The sequence below is a fragment of the Enhydra lutris genome, unplaced genomic scaffold (genome assembly GCF_002288905.1).
Source record: "Enhydra lutris kenyoni isolate GAN:26980312 unplaced genomic scaffold, ASM228890v2 scaffoldscaffold13, whole genome shotgun sequence".
NCBI lineage: Eukaryota > Metazoa > Chordata > Mammalia > Carnivora > Mustelidae > Enhydra > Enhydra lutris.
In genome coordinates this window covers 18583132-18605356 of record NW_019154097.1, presented here as the reverse complement: position 1 = coordinate 18605356, position 22225 = coordinate 18583132, and the positions used below count along the sequence as shown (strand labels likewise).

The following is a 22225-nucleotide window of genomic DNA, read 5'->3' as shown; positions in this document are numbered from 1 at the left end:
TTCTTCCTTGTCCCAGTCTCCACAGATCCATCTAAATTCTCTTTTTTCTTCTATTCAATCCATTAGAAACCTTATTCATTGCCATAGCTTCAATTAGCATTTTTTGCCTATAATTATTATGTTTATATGCAGCTGCAGTCTCTCTTTGAAATTGCTGACATGTCTCTCTAATTTTCTATTAAATATTTTCACCCTAATATTTTATAGACTCTCAAACTTAACATGTTCCAGGGTGAGTTCATTATATTTTCTATCCCTTCTGAAGCAATATCACCTCTTTTTTGCCCTTTGGCTATTTATGACTTGCCTTTCTTTTAGTCACCTAAGTTAGAAAACATATCTTATGGATATAACCACTAGTCTCTTTTTTATCTATCCCCTCTCTCCATTTATATTACCAACATCTTAGTTCAGATCTTATGTAGACTGTTAACACAGACTACCAACTATTTTCCCACCTCATGGCTCTCCATGTTACTCTCCATAATCTATCATACATTTGATTAATATTTCAAAAATCAAGCTCTTATTATTTCACTCTGATAAAAAAAAAAGCCTTCACTGACTTCCCTATTATCTACTGAATACATACATACTATTCACCCTAATACTCAAAATCTTCAGAATATAATCCTGACCTATATTTTCAGGCTTAATTTTCACTGTTTTCCATTTCAGCCAGAAGGATTGCTCATTGGTTCAAAAATATGGTCCTTTGTTGCTTCTACTTTTGCTGATACATTTCTCTCTTTCTACAATATTCTCTATCTCCTCCAACTATTTGATCTGGTGAATCATGCTTATTTTTCAAAACCTATCCCCAAATATCACTTTTTCTATCTTTCTTTAATACCCCCATCTCAAGCACACAAATAGATAGTTAATTGTGACCTCTCCATCCTCTCCATCCTTTGGACTCCTTAGCTCTCTATCTTTTCCTCTTCTTTGATATTTATCACATTTTGCTTTGTATTACCATTTTGGAGTACTTGCCCCATGGCACTGCACATTGTTTCATATAGTAGATACTTGGTAAATATTCCTTGACTGAATGAATGGATCTTTCCTACTAAATTGCAAACTGGTCTCCTTTTTTTTTTTTTTACATCTCTGCAGTATCTCATAACACATACCACATCACTTATAGTATAAGTTTTTAAAGTATTGTTTATTCTGCCATGCCTTGGGTGGCTCAGCTGGTTAAGCATCTTCCTTCAGTTCAGGTCACCATCCTGCAATCAAGCCCTGTGTCAGGCTCCCTGCTCAGCATGGAGTCTGCTTCTCCCTCTCCCTCTGCCTCTCCTCCTGCTTGTGCTCACTCGCTCTCTCTCAAATAAGTAAAGTCTTTATATATTATTTAGTTAGAAGGTATAGAAAAAGAAGGTATAGAGATAGGTATAGAGAAGGTATAGAGATCTTTCCTTATTTGACATTGCATTTGTGGTTTCTTTTCCTTTACTGACTTTCCAGTCAGTATACAGCTCCAATATACAAGCTCTTTGTATACAATTATTATTATTATGGGGGGGGGCATAAGTATAAGTTAAAATTTAAGAGTCCAAACACCTTGGTTCTTATTTCTTTTTCTAATAACAATAACATCTAGCAAATCATTTAACCTTGCTTTTCCTTACTACTAAAATTGAAAAATAAAAATAATAATTTAGGTCTAAAAATCTTCATTTTGAATATTAGTAAAGGCTGTATAGCATTTTAAGCTTGGAACTTACTTGTAAAGCATTTAACTTTTTCAAGATCTTGGAAGTATCTTATAGATAAAACTGTTTAGGAAAAAAATTTAGGTTGTTTTTAGATTGCTAGTCACCTATATTCCAGAGGTATAATTGAAGTACAGCAAAAAAGAGGGATTCACACCTATTTTTACCCAGATTTTCATGGGAAAAAAACCCAGTTATGTAATAGTCTGAGATAGTTTGATGTTCAGGATATGAAGAGTTATTTATTTACAATAAGATATTATTATAAAATGTAGCTATTTTCAGACTTCTAGGTTTCTCAGTTCCATATTTTTAGATATATAAAACGTTTAAGAAATATCTTAATCAACTGACCAAATGAGGAAAATTCAACATACAAAATAAAATTGCTTGAATTACCTTCGTAGTTCATGCCATTAGTTCTTGTTTAAGAAAATGTGTTAGGAGTTCCCAAGACTACCCCCATTTTTGATGATTTGGTAAAAGGATTCACTGGACTCGGCCTTACTTATACTCATGACTATGATTTATTATAGTAAATGGTTACCAAACAAAATCAGCAAAGGGAAAAAGTGCATGGAACAAAATCCAGAGGAAGATAGAAGGAAGCTTCCAGGAATCTTCTCCTAGTAGAATCACACAGAATATGCTTAATTTCCACAGGAAAGAGTTGTGACAACACTTGTAAAGTGTTGTGTACCAGGGAAACTCACTAGAGACTCAATCACCAGGGCTTTCACTAAGGATTGATCATGTAGGCACTCTCTGCCTAGCACATATTAAAATTCTAGACTCCCAAGAAGAAAAGCAGGTGTTCAGCAGAAACCACATTGTTTGTACAAATAGTTTAAGCACAGTAAGCCACTCTTGTCAGCCACTCATGGAAAAAGCTAACCCGAGGAAAAAAAACTAGCAGGGGAAAGAAGAGCCAAGAAATTAAGGAGACCTTGTCTTGATGACATGGTTTGAGTCCCTGGATCCAATAATGTCTTCTCCTGGACTTCCTAGTAGTATGAACCAATAAATTTCCTTTTTTGCGCTTAGGGTACTTAAAGTGGATAAAGTCAGTAGCTCAAGGCAGATAGCTCAAGACTCACATCTGATCTGCTTAATACCCATAGCGGGGAAAAAGGAGTGTTCTTTTAATTGATATGATTGACATACCAGATTGTGTAAGTTTAAGGTCTACAACATGCTGATTTGATACATTTATATATTATAATATGATTATCACTGTAGGGTTAGCTAACACCTCTATCACATCACATAATGATCATTTTAAAAAGTGTTTTTTCGAACAGTTCAAGGAAACGACCCAGGAAGGATTCTAGTTATCCTGGTTCTGGTCACGTGTTCCTATCTGAACCTGTTACTTTAGCCAGGAATATAGAGTATTTTAGTTGGAGTCAGTCAGATAACCATCCCTGGAGCCAGTAAGGGGATGAGTTAAACTTCTCCCCTCAAACACACTCGCAGCATCCCCTAGATTCAACTGGATTGTTAAAGAACGGAGGTGGAAACATCTTCTTAAAAGAGTGCTGAGTCTGCCACAAAGCTTTAACTTAGTCACATTATTCTCATAACATGAAATGTGGAAAAAGAATTGAACTTCTAATAGGTACAATCAGATATCAAATGAGTATAAGTATAGTAATATAATTTTTTTTTAGGTACCATCTTACAGAAAAAACACTTCATCATCTAGCACTGATTTATGCAGCTTTGGTATCATTTGGGCTAAAATCAGAAGAACTGGATGTAAAGGTATTCTTTTTTTAAATGTTTGTTTATAAGTATTTTTCATAAACCAAAATTATACTCAAATTCAAGTGCCCAGTGCAAAGAAATATTAAAATAATAAACTGAAAAATTAATATTCTTGCCATTTAAACTTCTGTTCTAGAAGAAGGGTCCCTTGGGGCACCTGGGTGGCTCAGTTGGTTGAGCATCCTGCCTTTGGCTCTGGTCATGATCCAAGGGTCCTGGGTTCAAGCCGTGTGTGGCCTCCTTGCTCAGCGGGGAGCCTGCTTCTCCTCCCTCTGCTGCTTCCCCTGCTTGTGCTCTCTCTCTTTCAAATAAATAAAATAAAATAAATAAATAAATATTAAAGCCCTTAAAAAATTTAAAGTCATATTTTATCTTTTAGTTGCTGCTTGGCAGGATATGAATAAAAGTAAATATGCATTGATCAAATATGTTCACTTAAGAAACATATACTTTCTTTTATCTGCTGTAGTGATCCCTAACCAGTGTCCTTTCTTGGTTCTTTTTTCAATGTCCCATTATGAAATTTAGATAATCCCCCAAATTCAGGGCTCATTCCTCTTCTGTTACCACTTTAACTCTTTCCTAATAAGTTCAAAATTCCCACAAATTTAGCTTTCATTTCTGAGTATAATTCTTAAAAATTTCTTGACTTTTTTTAAGGTCTGCACCAATATTCTGGCATTCTACTGGAAATCTCTACATGAATATCCAACAGGTGCCTCAAATAATATATGTCCAAAACACAACTTCTCATTCTCCCCAAACTTAGTTTATGGCATTAGTACTATAACTTAATCTGTAGCTGCAATGTCTCCCTAGAACATGTGTCTCATTCTACTCCTACTGCTTTTCCCCAAATTCAGACCTTCGTCTCTCTTTTAGAGTTTTAAAGCAACTTCCTGACTAATCTCCTTATTTCTAGTTGTCCTCCTTCGGTGCATAATATAGATTCACACCAATTACATTTCTGAAATAAAGCTGTGAACATTTCACTTCCTGAACTGTAAACTCCTGAAAGAAAGGAAACATGTTTGTTTTCTTGTTCCTGGCACCCAGCACAGCACCAAGTATGTAGTAGACTCTTGATAATATGTGTTGTTAAATCAAATTTTCTTGCTCGAAAGACCTTTCGTAGCTCCCTAATTCATTCAAAATAGAGATCAAACTCATCTGGATTCAAACTTCATAATTTGGCCCCTAGTAATTCTTCCTTTAGCATCATCCTACTCACTATTTCCTGAATATGTCCACACTATCACAGTCAGCCAGTCCACAAACATGTCATCACACGCTGTCTCCCCCTTCCTCCTACTGCTAGCCTTTGAGTTATATCTTTTGTTGCCCAGCTCAAACACTACCTCCATTAAGAAATGTGTCCCAAGTCTGCCCTCTCAAGATAAATCTCTCCTCCTGTTCTCGCAAGAGCACTTCATATCTTTATGGTAGCGTGATGTATTCATTCATATGCCTTCCACTCTGGAGGGAAGAACCTTTTTCTTTGAAAAATGTATAGCATCCAGCACAGTACTTTGTACACAGTAAAAATGTTCAACAAACATCTACTGAATAGAATTAAATCAAAGTACAACCTGTTAAGAAAATTAACAAATTATCTATTTGAAATAGAATCCTAATCATTTTGATCCTGTGATGCATATTAAACATTGAAATAAAATTCTTGGAAAAGTTATCAGTGAATGGCAAATGTAAGTATATTTCCCTTACCCATTCAAGTGTGGTTTCACTACTTAACCAGCCTCTTTTCAGCTAATGCTAAGCAGTTATTTGCAAAATATCCTTCAGGGAATCATTTTATTCCACAATATATGGGTTATATGATACTAGTGAGCACTGCTCTGTTCAGGTACAGTGACATGGCCCAAAGAGGACATGTTCCAAGGAAGGCATTTAGGGATGACACAGGAAGTATGCCCAGGCACAATCCATTCCAAACAAAAGTCTGCTCCCACCTGAATCAAACTATTCCAAGAGCTTTTCAAGTTATACATAATAATACATATACATAAAAAGTAGATCAGTTTTTCCATAGAATTTAAGAAACAAATACCAGTTTGCTCTATTATCAGTATGTCACCAGTACTCAAGCCTTCTATTCTCCTGACTTGATGACATTACCACATTAAAGGGGCGCCTGGGTGGCTCAGGTGGTTAAGCAACAGCCTTCTGCTCAGGTCACGATCCCAGGGTCCTGGGATAGAGCCCTGTATCCAGCTCCCTGCTCAGGGGGAGCCTGCTTCTCCCTCTCCCTCTGCTGCTCTGCCTGCTTGTGCTCTCTTGCTCTCTCTGTCAAATAAATAAATAAAATCTTAAAAATAAATAAATTAATGAAAATACAAGTGGTTCCCTAGACTCATATTATTTTAGAGTATATTGTTGCTTTAGTTTACTGAATTTAGTAATATGGCTTTGGGCCTGTTAGAGCACATCAGTATGGATGTAAAAAAAATTTTTTTTAGGCATCTAAAGACCTAGCCATAAAGGAAACATTAAGAAGTTTAACGACATTTTTTCTTTTATTTATTTATTTATTTTTAAAAATTTTAATATTTTTTTATTTATTTAACAGACAGAGATCACAAGTAGGTGGAGAGGCAGGCAGAGAGAGAGGGGGAAGCAGGCTCCCTGCTCAGCAGAGAGCTGGATGTAGGGCTCGATCCCAGGACCCTGGGACCATTACCTGAGCCGAAGGCAGAGGCTTAACCCACTGAGCCACCCAGGCGCCCCTTAACGACATTTTCTTAAGCTAAAAGAAAATACTGCTAGTAGTGTTATGCTGTATTTTATTCTAATGTCAAAAAGTTCTATAAATTTGTTATTAGCTCCTTTTACAGAAAAAAGCATAGATAAACATATATGAAAAATTTTGAAAATAATGTTGAGGTTCCTGAATCTCCTAAAGTCTAGCCATGAACTCCAGAATTCTTGCCTAATAAATTAAGGTAATATTCATTACCATCACCATAAAATTGTGCCTTTTTATATTTAAATAAAAGCATCAGATCTTCTTAAAATATCCAAAACTGCAATAAAATTAATTTGGAGGGGCACCTGGATGGCTCAGTAGGTTAAAGCCTCTGCGTTCAGCTCAGTTCATGATCCCAGGGTCCTAGGATCGAGCCCCACATCGGGCTCTCTGCTCGGCGGGGAGCCTGCTTCCCCCTCTCTCTCTGCCTGCCTCTCTGCCTACTTGTGATCTCTGTCAAATAAATCTTTTTAAAAAATTAATTTGGAATCAAACACTCTTATGTCTGTGCACTCTATACATATTTGGAGTGCATGGGTGACTCAGTCAGTTAAGCAACCGACTTGATTTTACCTCAGGTCATGATCTCAGGGTCATGAGATTGAGCCTGAGTTGAGGCCTAGTCAGGCTCCCCAGTCCACGGCAGATGGAGCCTGCTTAAGATTCTCTCTTTCCCTCTCACTCTGCCCCTCCTCCTCTCTCCTCAACTGCTTACTCTCCCTCTCTCTCAAAAAAAAAGAAAAAAAATTATACCTACTTAATATAATTTAAAGAAAATCCTTCTTTAGAATACATATACTCCCCAGTTTTATGTACTAACAGTTTTTTTGTTATCTTGTGAAAGAAAATATTGTCATAATTATTTTATGAGGTTTGTACAGTCTTTGTTTCTTGAATTTTCACTACAGGACAGGATTTTTATATTTCTAAGATATGATTGTTTAGGGCAGTGTTTCCTATTCACATTAAACTGCTAACCCATGGACTAGGGTGCCTGGGCGGTAGTTAGTTGAGCCACTGGCCCTTGGTTTGGGCTCCACTCATGATCTTGGGGTCTTGAGACTGAGCCATCTGTTGGGCTCTTTGCTTAGCACAGAGTCTGCTTAAGACTCTCTCTCCCTCTCCCTCTTCCCCAACCTCCTCTCTCTGTAAATTAAATAAATAAGTTTTTTTTTTTTTAAAAAAGCCTGCTAACCCATGGACTATTTTTACTTCAACTGAATCTAAAAGATGAAGAAGTAAAAAATGGAACTGAAAGCAGACGAAAAAGGCTGACATTTCGAAAGAAAGGCATGGAGGAAACACACAAGTGACAGACAGGAAGTAGGAGATATTAAGAAAATTTTTTTTAGAGTTAGGTTTAACACACACAGAGCTTAGCATCAAATAAGCCAGTATTGGATGGAACAATTCCCAAAATATTCTAAATCAAAACTTCTTCCTTTTTGGGGTGCCTGGGTGGCTCAGTTGGTTAAGCATCTACATTCCGCTCAGGTCATGATCCCAGGGTCCTGGGATAGTGCCCTGCATTGGACTCCCTGCTTCTCCCTTGCCCTCTGCCTGCTGCTCCCCCTGCGTGTGCTGTCAAATAAATAAAATCTTTCAAAAAATAATGTTTTTCATTAGCATCAAATACAGCATCAAATTCATTGGCAAATATCTTTTATCTTTGTTTTTTTTAGATTTTTATTTATTTATTTGACACAGAGAGAGATCACAAGTAGGCAGAGAGGCAGACAGAGAGAGAGGAGGAAGCAGGCTCCCTGCTGAGCAGAGAGCCCGATGCAGGGCTCGATCCCAGGACCCTGAGATCATGACCTGAGCCGAAGGCAGAGGCTTAACCCACTGAGCCACCCAGGTGCCCCTATCCTTTATCTTCTAATATCATTTTGAAAAATCATATCTTTTTAAAAAATAAATTCTTATTTATTTTATTTATTTATTTTTAAAGATTTTATTTATTTATTTAACAGAGAGAGATCACAAGTAGGCAGAGAGGCAGGCCGAGAGAGGGGGAAGCAGGCTCCCTGCTGAGCAGAGAGCCCGACATGGGGCTCTATCCCAGGATCCTGGGATCATGACCTCAGCTGAAGGCAGAGGCCTAACCCACTGAGCCACCCAAGTGCCCCAATTCTTTTTTTTAAGATTTTATTTATTTATTTGACAAAGAGAGAGCTAGCACAAGCACAGGGAGTGGCTAGCAGAGCGAGAGGGAGAAGCAGTCTCCCCATGGATCAGGGAGCCCAATGCCCAACTTGATCCCAGGATCCCAGGATCATGACCTAAGTTGGAGGCAAACACCTAACCAACAGAGCCACCCAGGTGCCCCTTAAATTCTTATTTTTGAGAACTGCTAGATTTAACTTGGAAAAAACAAAAATAATAAATATTATAAACAGCATCCAAATTTTTAATAAATTTATTAATAAATACAAAATGGAAATGAAGAAATTTAGCTCCAAAAATTGGAAAACTATAAGGATATCATATTTAAAGAAGGAAAGAAAACTGCTTATCCTCACAAAATATGCTGGCTTTCACATATTTTAGTAAATTATATCTAAAATTATATTCAAAGATGGAAATCTGCTGGGCTTTTTTTCTTCTAATTACAAACAATTTCTGAATTATATATTTTGCTTCCTAATATTTCCTATAATCTAATATATAAAAAATATATTTTAGCTTATAATTGCCCCAGGAGTGGAAGAGGCTGCACTGATAATTCGGCAAATTGCTGATCACAATTTAATGACCTCGAAGAGAGATCCTCGTGAATGGTTGGATAAATCCTGGCTTGAAGTTTCACCATCTAAGGTTCATTTCCTAAATATGTAAATTAGATATTTGCAAGGCAAATATAAATACATGTACTGGAATTCTCTTTTTGGTAGCTTATTTTTGTCCGTTAATGTTTGCATGAGCATATATAGCAGTAACCATATGTACAACATTTATTTAGATCATTTTCCAGAATCATGGGTATTTTTCAACTTCACAGAAGTATTTTTTTTTAAAGATTTTATTTATTTATTTGACAGATAGAGATCACAAGTAGGCAGAGACGCAGGTAGAGAGAGAGAGGAGGAAGCAGGCTCCCTGCTGAGCAGAGAGCCCGATGTGGGGCTCGATTCCAGGACCCTGGGACCATGACCTGAGCCGAAGGCAGAGGCTTTAACCCACTGAGCCACCCAGGCACCCCTCACAGAAGTATTTTAATGAGATCTTTTATAATGAACTTTCAAATCAAGTGTATTATAGTGTGATATAATGACTTTAATGTCTAATATTTTCAAAAGATAACTTTTTCTAGTTCCTAAATTTAAACATTTAAGAGTAGTAAACATGAGTACAGCAAAATTACATCCTTCCATTTTTTCAGTAATTCAGTTACATAATTGAAACTGAAAGTAGAGTTTTGAAATATTTTTGAGATTGATTAATTTTTAGAAATTCCTTTTGTTTAAGCATAAATATTTCCAAGTTCTTATACCAACCTAGTATCTTTGTTACCTTTTTTTAAATATATTCAAATCATGAAAATGTAAAAAAAAAAGAAGCTTTTTACATACTAATATGGATTGATCTTCAAGATGTATTACATGAAAAATGAAGTTGCAGCATAGAGCTTGTATACTACCACTTGTATAAAACAAAGGAAATTAATATTTATAAGTGTTTGTAAATGAATAAAACATCTCTGCAAGGATATCAAGAAATGATAACATTAGTTATCTCCAGAGAAAACTAGGAAAATGGGTTAGGATGAGAGTTTTTACTGCACACCTTTTAGTACCTTTTGAATTTTGAACCATGTGACTATTTTACCTATTTAAAAAATAAAATTATAAAGCAAATAAATTTAATAAAATATTAATGTACTCATATACGTTCATCAAACATTCATATTTATTAAATTATAGAATTTTTATATGCCTAAACAGAAAATAGTACTATCAGCATGTATGGGTATAATTAATTATGGATGTATGTATGTCTGTGCAGGTTCTCTCTCACCAAGGCATGTCTAATCTACCCACATGTCTGTCATTTGATAAAATCAAAGAGGGTGCAAAAAGCCAGTGTAATGCAGAAAGAAAACGAAATGCAGTAATAGTAAAACATGGCTGCTATATTTCTAGACTTTTATGAGATCTCTCTGAAAACACACATTTTTAGACCATTAAGGTCAGTTATGGTCGACACAAGTTCTTCTATACTCTTCACAGCAAGGCTTTCCTGAAAGTATCATAAACATGGTTTCTCATAAATATGGTTCATCTTAATCAAATAGTGATAGTGGTATATGGCCTACAAAGGGATAGCTAAAGAAATCTTGAGTTATAAAAGTCCCCTTTTCTCATTAGAAAACATTTCTCATTAGAAAATCTACCATTAGGTAAAACAGTTGTCATTCAAAGGAGATGAACTGTAATAAAATTTTTTGGATGAGTGATTTAAGTGAATGAACTTTAAGATCTTTCTTAATTCTGAGAGCATATGAATCTTAACTGCCAAAGAAGTTCCTTTCCCTACTAGCCATACTTATTTCCCAGACATCTCAAATTGAGGAGAGATGCAATGACAAAAAATTTAATATGCTAGATTGAGCAGAATAAAATGGGTCATTTGCAAATGACTAGTGGCTGATTATTCCTTTAAACTCTTTTCTAGGAAGAAATGTACTTACTTGATTTTCCATGTATTAACCCATTGGTGGCTCAGCTCATGTTAAATAAAGGACATTCACTGCACTGGATATTATTGGCAACTCTGTGTCAACTTCAGGAGCTTTTACCTGAAGTTCCAGAAAAAGTGTTAAAGGTTAGTTATTTGAATTCCGTAGTCTTACATGAGTTTATTTCCTTTCCACTTACCGTAGCAGTTTTCAAAATGAAGGTATCCAAGATTAATTGTTTTGGACTTCATGTAGCAAAGAAATAATTTACTTGAACTAAATTTCACATAGAATTCTCAAGCTATCCTATATAGATAATTCAGTACAGTTTATCACACTTTAAATTATTTTGAAATGTTATTGTGCCCACAAGTATGTGATCACACACTCTATTCATATGTGCTTACAATCCTGATGCCCTTCATTATAATAATAAAGAAAACTTTAGCCCTTATTGGTAAAAATTTTAAATATTTATCAAGCAGATGGTATTCATGTATAACTTGTATAACTCAAAACTCTATTAAATTATGATTAGAAAATGGATTAGAAATTGGATTAGAAAATGGATTTTCTAATTATAATAAGTTTTTCTTTTAATGGAGCCTAATTCTGTTCTTACGACAAGGATCACTATAATACCCTACTTATTTATATTTTTATTTTATTTATTTATTTATTTATTTATTTATTTAATATTTTATTTTATATATTTTATATGTATATTTATATTTTATATTTATATTTATATATTATTTATTTTTATTTTATTTTACTTATATTTTACTTTCTTTACATATAGATAAGCATTGTTATTTATATTTACTTGACTAATGTTTATGTTATATTTGTTTATATTACTTGACTGATGTTTATATTGTATTTGTATTATATTAATTAATTTTTAAAAATTTTTAGCATTTTTGTAGCATCACTTCCTTATTCAAGATTAGTTCTTCTTCCATAACAAACTCACCTCAAAGTCCATCACCTCAGGAAAATGGAAATCAGACTAGTACCTTCACCTCCCAGAGTTCAGCTTCTGGCTCTTCAAACTCTGTCTTTCAAGGACATAATGAAGATTACCACTTTTCAGATATAGGAGAGGCAGTGCACGGAGACACAAACAGCTCTTCAAACTATAACTCTTCCCTTATGGAACTAAGAGAAATGCCATGCGTTTTACCACCTGTGACTTCTTACAATCAGGCCAGCTGCTGGAAAGACTCCAGTTGTAACCCAAACATAGTGCATAATCCTTTCCTGATTAATACAGAATCAAGGAATGTAGCTGGTAACTCCTTTCAAAACCAAAATGATTCAGAGTCAGATGTCTTTTGTTTGGATCTAACACAAATAAACTATGAAAACATAGTATCACCAATTGACACTCAGAAGAGAGTTGCCCCTAATTTTATAAATTACCAGAAAAAGGGAACACATGATGCAAAAGGACATATAAATAAAGAAGTGTCTGCCCCTAGCTTTTCACTAGAAGGCTCCCAATCTCCTCTTCCCTGGAACTTTAAGAAAGATGTATGGGAACAAAAGAATCACTCATTCAACTTAAAATATGGTGCAAAGCAGACTGCATGTGACAAATGGTACTCTCAGGAAGATAATTTATTCACTAATCAGCAAAAATGCCTATCTGATGAGTTAGAAGACTTCATATGTGAAAGGTCAAATGCTGGGACTAAAAGGACTTCCTGGAAAGAATTACCGTCTGCCCCCAGTTTGGATTTATTTTGTGCTTCTGATCCTAATGTAAATCAACAAGAATTCAGCAGTCTTTATTTCCAACAAAGAGCTGGAAAATGTTTAGGACAGAAGAGGCACTCTGACTCCTCATCTAACTCAGGAGACAAGAAATCATTACCAGGTAACACTACCTAATGTTAATAAAACTACTCAGAGATGTAATTTTTTTTTAAGTTTATTTATTCTTTTTCCAATATCGACACCCAGTGTGGGACCCAAACTCATGATTCCAAGATCAAGAGTCACATGCCATCCCAACATAAGCCAGCCAGGTACCCCTTACAGATGTAATATTAAAAGATAGAATCATCTCTAAATTTAAAAAAAAAGTTTGCTTTAATTAATATACTTAAAGAATCTTCAATAACTTTGGAGTCAAAAAGAAAATCAAAATTCTAATTATAGACATCTAAGAAAATAAATGGAAACAAAATATGTCAAATTCTTATAGCTTTAGATGAACTAAGCATTCAATTTAAGAAGTTAAAAATAAAACCTTAGAATAAGTCTAAGTAAAGCTGAACACTATAAAATTAGCAAAGATTAACCAGAGAAATCAATGAATTAGAAAATTAACTTCTTTGTTGGGCAGGAATATTTAATGGGATAACCTTTATTAAGAGCTTATTATAGGCCAGATGCCCTTCTAGGCCCTTTATGCAGATTACTGAATTCTGAGAATACTATTAAATAGATATCAGATAAATACTACTATTAGCTCTACTTTACATTTGATGCTTCTGAACGTTTAATCATATCAAAAAAAAATTTTTTTTTGACAGAGATCACAAGTAGGCAGAGACAGGCAGAGAGAGAGGAAGGGAAGCAGTCTCCCTGCCGAGCAGAGAGCCCAATGCAGGGCTTGATCCCAGGGATCATGACCTGAGCCAAAGGCAGAGGCTTTAACCCACTGAGCCACCCAGGCGCCCCTAATCATATCAATTTTTAAAAGGACAGTTTTCTCTTTCCTGGAAAAGATACCTCTTGTACCTCTATTTTCTATGTCATTTATTACATTGGCTTGAACATCTAGAACAAAATATTAAGTTCTAATGGCCATACAAATGTAGCCTTACCACGATAGGAAAAAAATAAATAAAAAGGGGAGAAGCTTAAACTTCAAAGCTCCTTTTTTGCAGAGGCCCTTTTGTGAGGCTTGAGGGACTCCCAGAAAATCTGGTATTCTTTGTTTTGTTAAAAGAAGACCTCCCCAAGTACCATATGATCTCACCCATATGTGGAATTTAAGAAACAAAACAAAGGAACAAGAAAAAAAAAGACAAACCAAGAAACATACCCTTAACTACAGAGAACAAACTGATGTCACCAGAGAGGAGGTGGGTGGATGGGTGAAATAGGGGATGGGGATTAAAGAGTTCACTTGCCATGACAAGCACTGAGTAATATATGGGTTTGGATAAATCTCTATATTGTACACCTGAAACTAATATAACACTGTATGTTAACTATACTGGGATTAAATAATAATAATAAATAAAAATTAAGTAAAGAATAAAATAAAATAAAGAGGACCTCCCAACCTGTACAGTTGACCCCTGAAAAACACAGGTTTGAACTGCGTGGGTCCACTTACACACGGAGTTTTTGATAAATACAATATGGTACTATAAATATATTTTCCTTAAGATTTCTTTATAACATTTCTTTTCTCTAGCTTACTTCCTTGTAAGCATACAGTATATAAAACATGTAACATACAAAATATGTGTTAATTGACTGTGTTATCAGTAAGGTTTCCAGTCCACAGTAGGCTCTTAGTAGTTAAGTATTAGAGAAGTCAAAAGTTATATATAGAATTTTGGGGTGACTTGCTGGCTCAGTCGGTGGAGCATGTGACTCTTGATCTCAGGGTCATGAGTTTGAGCCCCATGTTGGATGTAGAGATTATTTTTTTTTTAAAGATTTTATTTATTTATTTGACAGTCAGAGACCACAAGTGGGCAGAGAGGCAGGCAGAGAGAGAAGGAGAAGCAGGTTCCCTGCTGAGCAGAGAGCCCGATGCGGGGCTGGATCCCAGGACCCTGAGATCATGACCTGAGCTCAAGGCAGAGGCTTAACCCACTGAGCCACCCAGGTGCTCCCAGAGATTACTTTAAAAGAAAGCTATATTTAGATTTTTGAGTAGGGCGAGACAGCATCCCTAACACCTTCATTGTTCAAGGATCAACTGTATAAACGCCAGGACTCACAAAACTTGGATTTGATCCTATTTAATAATCATAATTTGTTTTGTTCCTGATCTTTTTTTTTTTTAACATTTTATTTATTTATTTGAGAGAAGAGAGAGACAGTGAGAGAGAGCATGAGCGAGGAGAAGGTCAGAGGGAGAAGCAGACTCCCCGTGGAGCTGGGAGCCTGATGTGGGACTCAATCCCAGGACTCCAGGATCATGACCTGTGCTGAAGGCAGTCGCTTAACCAACTGAGCCACCCAGGCGCCCCTGTTTTGTTCCTGATCTTAATGGGAACTATTCTATCCCAGTTTTATAAGAACTTCTGTGAGGAATAGTTTCCGAATTTTATCCAAATATTTTTTGGTGCCTATTGGGGAAAATCAAATATGTTTTCTCCTTTGATCCATTAAAGTCAAGGATTATAATAGGTCTACTAATATTAAATCATTCTTATTATTCTGTAATAAACTTAATTGGCTTTGGAAGAGCGATTCTTTCAATTTGTTGTTGAATATGGTTACTAATATTTATTTATGACTTTCATATCTATATTCATAATGCAATTAACCTATTGTGTTCTTTACTTGTACTGTCACATTTTTGACATGAAGTTTATTCCAGCTTCATAAGTGAACTGAATTAAAAATTCCATTTTTTTCCCATCTTGAACCAAATCAAGCATGTGAATTACTATATGTTCTTGAACTTAGGTCATCCCAATGTATAGGAAAATCTTCCCATTTTCTCAATGAGAAGATCTCAGAAATTCTTTTTTTTTTTTTAAAGATTTTATTTATTTGACAGAGAGAGAGATCACAAGCAGGCAGGGAGGCAGGCAGAGAGAGGAGGAAGCAGGCTCTCTGCAGAGCAGAGAGCCCGATGCGGGGCTTGATTCCAGGACGCTGGGATCATGACCTGAGCTGAAGGCAGAGGCTTTAACCCACTGAGCCACCCAGGCACCCCTCAGAAATTATTTCTAATAACTTTTATATTTAAGCTTTTGGGGATATGGATGGAATAGTCAAATATCTACTTATATTTTAATTCACTAACTTAATTATAAATATATTTTAAAATCATATATTAGATAAATAATTTGTTTAGAAATATTGCTTTTTTCCACTTTCACACTTCTTCCATAAAATAATTTTATTTAAACAGTTTACATGAATCTTTGATACTAGTATCATTATCACTATGGAAACTTTTGACTTTTTTACTGTGGGTTTCCCATAGCACATCATTACCTTCACTGTTTAAGATATAAACTTTTAGAATTCATATTAATTCAAGCCTAGACAATTTATCCAAAGCCATTGTCATAATCTCAAGGTAATTTTCCATCTGTCTTAGTGTATTTGTGATCTCTATGATAAAAATTACCTATTATACTGCTTTTTAAATTTGCTTATAATGGCATCCAACTCTTCTAATTATGAGATTACATTTCCAGGAATAATTACCAAAATAGTTTTAAATATTTTAGCCTCCTTTTTTACTGATTTAATTAATTAACCTCTATAAGAATCCAAATTTGGGGTATTTCAGGCTAAAGTGTCATATATAATAGTCATAGAAGGTGAGTACATACATGATCACCACCTATCATATATCAGAGCTCAGGATAAATTCTACAACATTACAGATAGAAGGTAATTAATGAGGGAAAACTTAAATGAAAGGATCTTAAATCCAGGGAGATTTAATTATTTGTGCAAAGTATGAGCATAAAAATATGTGTACATGATACTAATTAGTATTGGGCTATTAGATACAGGTGCATTTTTTTTAAAGATTTTATTTATTTATTTGACAGAGATCACAAGTAGGCAGAGAGGCAGGCAGAGAGAGGAGGAAGCAGGCCCCCCGCTGAGCAGAGAGCCCGATGTGGGGCTTGATCCGAGAACCCCGAGATCATGACCTGAGCCAAGGCAGAGGCTTAATCCACTGAGCCACTCAGGCGCCCCTACAGGTGCATTTCTTTTTTTTTTTTTTTTTTTAAGATTTTATTTATTTATTTGTCAGAGAGAGAGAGAGAGAGGGAGAGAGAGCAAGCACAGGCAGACAGAATGGCAGGCAGAGGCAGAGGGAGAAGCAGGCTCCCCGATGAGCAGGGAGCCCGATGCGGGACTCGATCCCAGGACGCTGGGATCATGACCTGAGCCGAAGGCAGCTGCTTAACCAACTGAGCCACCCAGGCGTCCCTACAGGTGCATTTCTGATAAAAATGTAATTTTTATAGTCATTTTATCTCAGTTTGGAAATTTTAGCACTTTGTAGATAGATGAAGAGATAGGATGCATCAGAATAGCTAGAAAAAATAGCTATACTTTATTACTATCAGAAATAAAATGGTTTTCCTTTTTCTCCTTTTAACAGATTTCATGTGCTCACAACTACCACAATTCAAAAAACGGCGTCTGGTGTATGAAAAAGTCCCTGGTAGAGCTGATGGACAAACTCGTCTGAGGTTTTTTTGAAGGAAAGGATAGTATTCTGTGCCACATTCCTTTGTTTTTGATGAAAATCTAGTAACAAAATGATTTAGATTTGCTCATTAAATAAAATACATTTGTTACATGTTCTTGGTTTTTCCATATTAAATTTTCAAAATATATATTCTGCCCTATTGTTTGCATCTTTGTATGTTAAATATTTTAATTGGCATAATTATCATAAGATCCAATTATCTTCTAGATTCACCTGAACACTGCAAGCCTTTTTTTTTTAGAGCAGTAGGTACAATATATACATCTAGAGCAACAGCAGTATATACAGTATTGTATCTATATATAAAAGGGTTATTTAGTTGTCTTCTGAAGGGCTCACTGCTTCCCACCTTTCCTCCAGCAAGCCATTTTTTCTTTTTTAAAAGATTTTATTTATTTATTTGACAAAGAGAGATCACAAGTAGGCAGAGAGGCAGGCAGAGAGAGAGGGGAAGCAGGCTCCCTGCTGAGCAGAGAGCCCGATTTGGGGCTCGATCCCAGGACCCTGAGATCATGACCTGAGCCAAAGGCAGAGGCTTAACCCACTGAGCCACCCAGGCACCCCTCCAGCAAGCTTTTTAAAATGAGCCTCCATTTCAGGCTGACCTTTTAAGTCAAGAAGTGAAGATCACCAGAGTCAACCCTACATTACCAAGAAAGTTTAAAATCTAGGCAAAGTTGAAGTTAGAGAACTTCCCATTTTTTTTAAAAGATTTTATTTATTTATTTGAGAGAGAAGAAGAGGGAGAGTGCACAAAGGGAGAAGAAGAGGAAGAAGCCAACTCCCCACTGAGCAGAGAGCCCAGTGAGGGACTTAATCCCAGGACCTTGAGATCCTGACCTGAGCCAAAGACAGACCCTTAATTTACTGAGCCACCCAGGCATCAGAGAACTTCCCATTTAAAGTGTCGCCTTCAGGGATGCCTGCCTCACTCAGAGGACTGGGCAACTCCTGATTCCAGGGTCATTAGTTTGAGCCTCACACTGGGTGTAGAGATTACTTAAATAAATACTTTAAAAAAATAAAGTGTTGCCTTCATAAATAAAAATTTAGAACAAATCACTAAGAAAATATTTGCAACCTACATAATAAAAAGGATTTACATTCCTAATATACAAAGAATCCTACAAATTGGTAGGAAAAAGACAATAGAACAGTGTGCAAAATACATGGGTAGATAGAAAAAAAAGATAGAAAAAATATATGGATAAATATTACACTGATGAAACAAAAGTAGCCAAAAAACATTTGAAATTATATGTAGCTTTATTCATCAGGCAAATGCAAAAGAAAACAGATCACCTATCAGATTGGCAAAATCTTTGAAAATTAATAATATTCAGTGTCAGCATGTTGGAGAACACATTCCTATGCTGTTGGTACAACATTTTTGGAGGATAGTGTGTATATTTTTTAATGGATGATTATAGGTTTCTTATTACTCTGGTATTTATATTTCATTGAGTACATTTTTTTAAAGATGTATTAATTTTATTTTCAAATGTCAGGATTTCTAAAAAAGTTATATTCTTTGCAACTATTCGGTTATTAACAAAACTTTTATATGTCATCTCTAAAATGGAGGTAATGGGTTTTTTACATTATTATAAGTAGTACACCAGCAAAAATGTTTGAAGACCACAAGCATACTCTCTTTCCTAGCTTCTGAAATTATCACCCTATTACTACCAAAATTGACCTCTACCTTCTCAGATCCAAGAGACACGCAGACATCACCTTACTTGACCTCTCTTCAGCGTTTGCTGTTAATCATGTCCTCCTTTTTGAAACGGACTTAACACCACCTCTTACTTTCTTCCTACTCTCCTCTTGCTATTACTTTTCTTTATAGGATGTTTGATTTTGCTTAGGTATGTAGGGGGTAAAGACTTCAAAGAGAAATTGTTTCTGGAAATCTAATTGGAATTGCTATTCTACTTAAAGTTTTGGCAGGATAGCTTCTAAACTAATGTAAGGCTAAGGCTTCTCAGCTCACCTTTATACTGCCTTTAATCGGCTTCCAGAGGAGAGTAGTTTCTTCATAGGCCATCAACTGCAGCAAGCCTTGAGGCTAGGCAATCAACACTCATGTCCTTGCTTCCTCACCAAATGGAGTCTAAGTATTTGAGTCCTCCTGTGGGCATTTCTCAATGGCGCTTGCTGTTTAAGGACAGATTCTGCCTGGGCATGGAACAGCCTCTTTCAGAGGTATTGGGAAGCAAGTCTTGTATTAGGAGTCTGGTGACTCCTAAAGTGAGCTCTGCTTTAGCAGAGCACTCCTGGGAGCCACTGTCACATGACAGGTTGGGCTGATCCATAGAAGCCTGAAGGGTCTGGTTGGGCCCTTGCTGGGGGACCCAAAGTGTCAGTCTGGTCTCCCAATATCATCTTCCAAACAACCCATCACAAAGAATTGTTTGGAACAGCCCCAACTTCTCAGGCTGGCTCTTGGCATGGAACTTTGATTTTTTTTTTTTTTCCTCTGAGAGCATTTCCCTGTGAGGTTTTTCATGTTCCAAAAAGTTACTTGCCCTTAGATCCATTGCTAGTGATAGGGCTGCTCACCTTTGAGAGGTTTTGGGAGATCTTACTCCGAGGTCCTAGGTCCAGCCCTAAGTTTGAGGCCTCACGAGAACATCAGCTGCCCCCTCCAACTGTGGATGGACATAGATACTCCTTCCTTTGCCACTGAGATTCAGGGCCCAAATGGGAATCAACACCAGGGCATTGACCCCTTGCCTCTCACAGTAAATAGGTTGGTTTTTCTCCCCGACATAGTAAGCTGACCCTCAAACAAGAGATCAAATAATTTTAATAAACAGAGCAACCTGGGTTAGAGGGGTGGGGAATGCCAAGAGAAATTCCAAATGAGGACTTAAAAAGTACCCATTTTTGTCTTTTGCCTTTATATTCAGTTTATGATTTTATCATACAACACGTTTTAACTTAATACTTATTTAAATTATTTATTTAAATTAAATTTTAGGAAGGTATCCACATCTTTTCTTTTTGATTTCCTGGTTTCCTGCCTTGCTTAGGAAGAGCTTTTTAAACTTTTTACTTTAGTTATACAACTATTCCCTTAATTTTTCTTCCAATACATTTGTATTCTTTCTTTAACCGATGTGCATTTGTTTATTACATAATACAAGTCCAATTTTATTTCCTTCCAAGTGGACAACCAGTAATGCCAGCACTATTTATTAGTAAACCATAGTTTCCTACCAAATAGAAAAGTCGTCTATTTCTGAACTGTTATGATCCAATCATTTATTTGCCTATTCCTATATCACAATAATTTTTTTTTAATATTTTTAAGGATTTATTTGACAGAGCAAGAGAGATCACAAGTAGGCAGAGTAGCAGGCGGGGGGGGGGGGGGGGGGGGGGGGGTGCGGGGGGATGAGGAGCAGGCTCCCTGCTGAGCAGAGAGCCTGATCTGGGGATCGATCCCAGGACCCTGAAATCATGACCTAAGCCAATGGCAGAGGTTTAACCCACTGAGCCACCCACATGCCGTTCTTTGTAATTTTTTAAAAAATCATAGTTTTAGGGGCGCCAGCGTAGCTGTTGGTGAAGCATCTGCCTTTGGCTCAGGTCATGATCCCAGGGTCTTGGGATTGAGCCCTGCATCATGCTCCCCACTCAGCGGGGAGCCTGCTGTTCCCCTGCTTGTGCTCTCTCTGTGTCAAGTAAATACATAAAATCTAAAAAATAAATAAATAAATAAAGGGGCACCTAGATGGCTCAGTCAGTTAAGTGTGTGCTTTCAGCTCAGGTCACGATCCTGAGTCCTAGGATCAAGTCCGCCATTGGGCTCCCTGCTCCCTACCCCCTGTTCATGCTTTCTCTCTCAAATAAATAATTAAAATATTAAAAATAAATAAATAAATAAATAAATAAATAAAGGGGCACCTGGGTGGCTCAGTCAGTTGAGCATCATCCCAGGGTCTTTGGCTCAGGTTATTATCCCAGGGTCCTGTAATGTAATGAAATACATGGATAGATTTCCTTTTATCAAAATAATTTTGTCAGGTTGTATCTTCTCTTGATACACTAGTGAATTTGATTTGCTTATATTTAGGACACATATTTATACTCATAAATGAGAAATCTATAGCTTCTTGTATTATCTTACCAAGTTTTTGCCAGAGGAAAAATCGGAATCAAGAAAAGATTTTTTTCTTTTTGACATACAAAAGTCTATACATAATAATGTATACAACTTAAGGACTTTGGAGGTAAGTATATACCTTTGAAACCATCATCACAATCTACACCATAAACTTATCCATCATGTCCAAAAGTTTCTTCTCGCACCCTCTTATTACTTTTTATAGCAACTACCTAATATAAGATCAACCCTCTTACTAAATTTTTCGGTATATAATACAATATGCTACCCATGGCACTACGCTGTAGAGTAGATCTCTTGGACTTACTTACCTTTTATAAATGAAAATGAGTTTTTTAATGGAGATTTTAAAAAATGCTTATTGTTGTTAAGATGGAGACTGGAACATGTTTAAATGTTGACAGAAAGGATCCAATAAAGTAGTTGAAGATAAAGGAGAAAGGATAATTAATAGTGTAATTTCAAAGAAGGTGAAACAGATCCAGAGAACAAATAGCAGGGTTAGAAAAGGGACACCTGAATTTTGATTGAACAGAGGGAGAGATTCAGATAACTTAGATTTGTAAGTTTAGTGGCCAGAGATTAAGGGAGTTTCCATATGATGGCTTCTATTTTCTCTACTTGGTAACACTAATTATGCTAAAAGATATTTTCATTTATTTATGGATTTATATGTAACTATTTCAAAGTGCAATGTTGCCAGAAATTGAGATGTTTC

The 22225-nt window shown here is 36.0% G+C and overlaps 1 protein-coding gene across 1 annotated transcript in view; it reads left to right on the top strand.

Moving 5' to 3' along the window:
• The window catches only part of LOC111146351 (chromosome unknown C9orf84 homolog), a 72656-nt gene extending 55294 nt beyond the window's left edge, over window positions 1-17362 (top strand). The window contains exons 21-25 of the mRNA XM_022501872.1: window positions 3389-3482; window positions 8935-9066; window positions 10924-11073; window positions 11846-12809; window positions 17262-17362. Of these exons, the coding sequence (XP_022357580.1) occupies window positions 3389-3482; window positions 8935-9066; window positions 10924-11073; window positions 11846-12809; window positions 17262-17362 (1441 nt within the window). The remainder of the gene's footprint in view (window positions 1-3388; window positions 3483-8934; window positions 9067-10923; window positions 11074-11845; window positions 12810-17261) is intronic.
• The last annotated feature ends 4863 nt before the right edge of the window (window positions 17363-22225 follow it).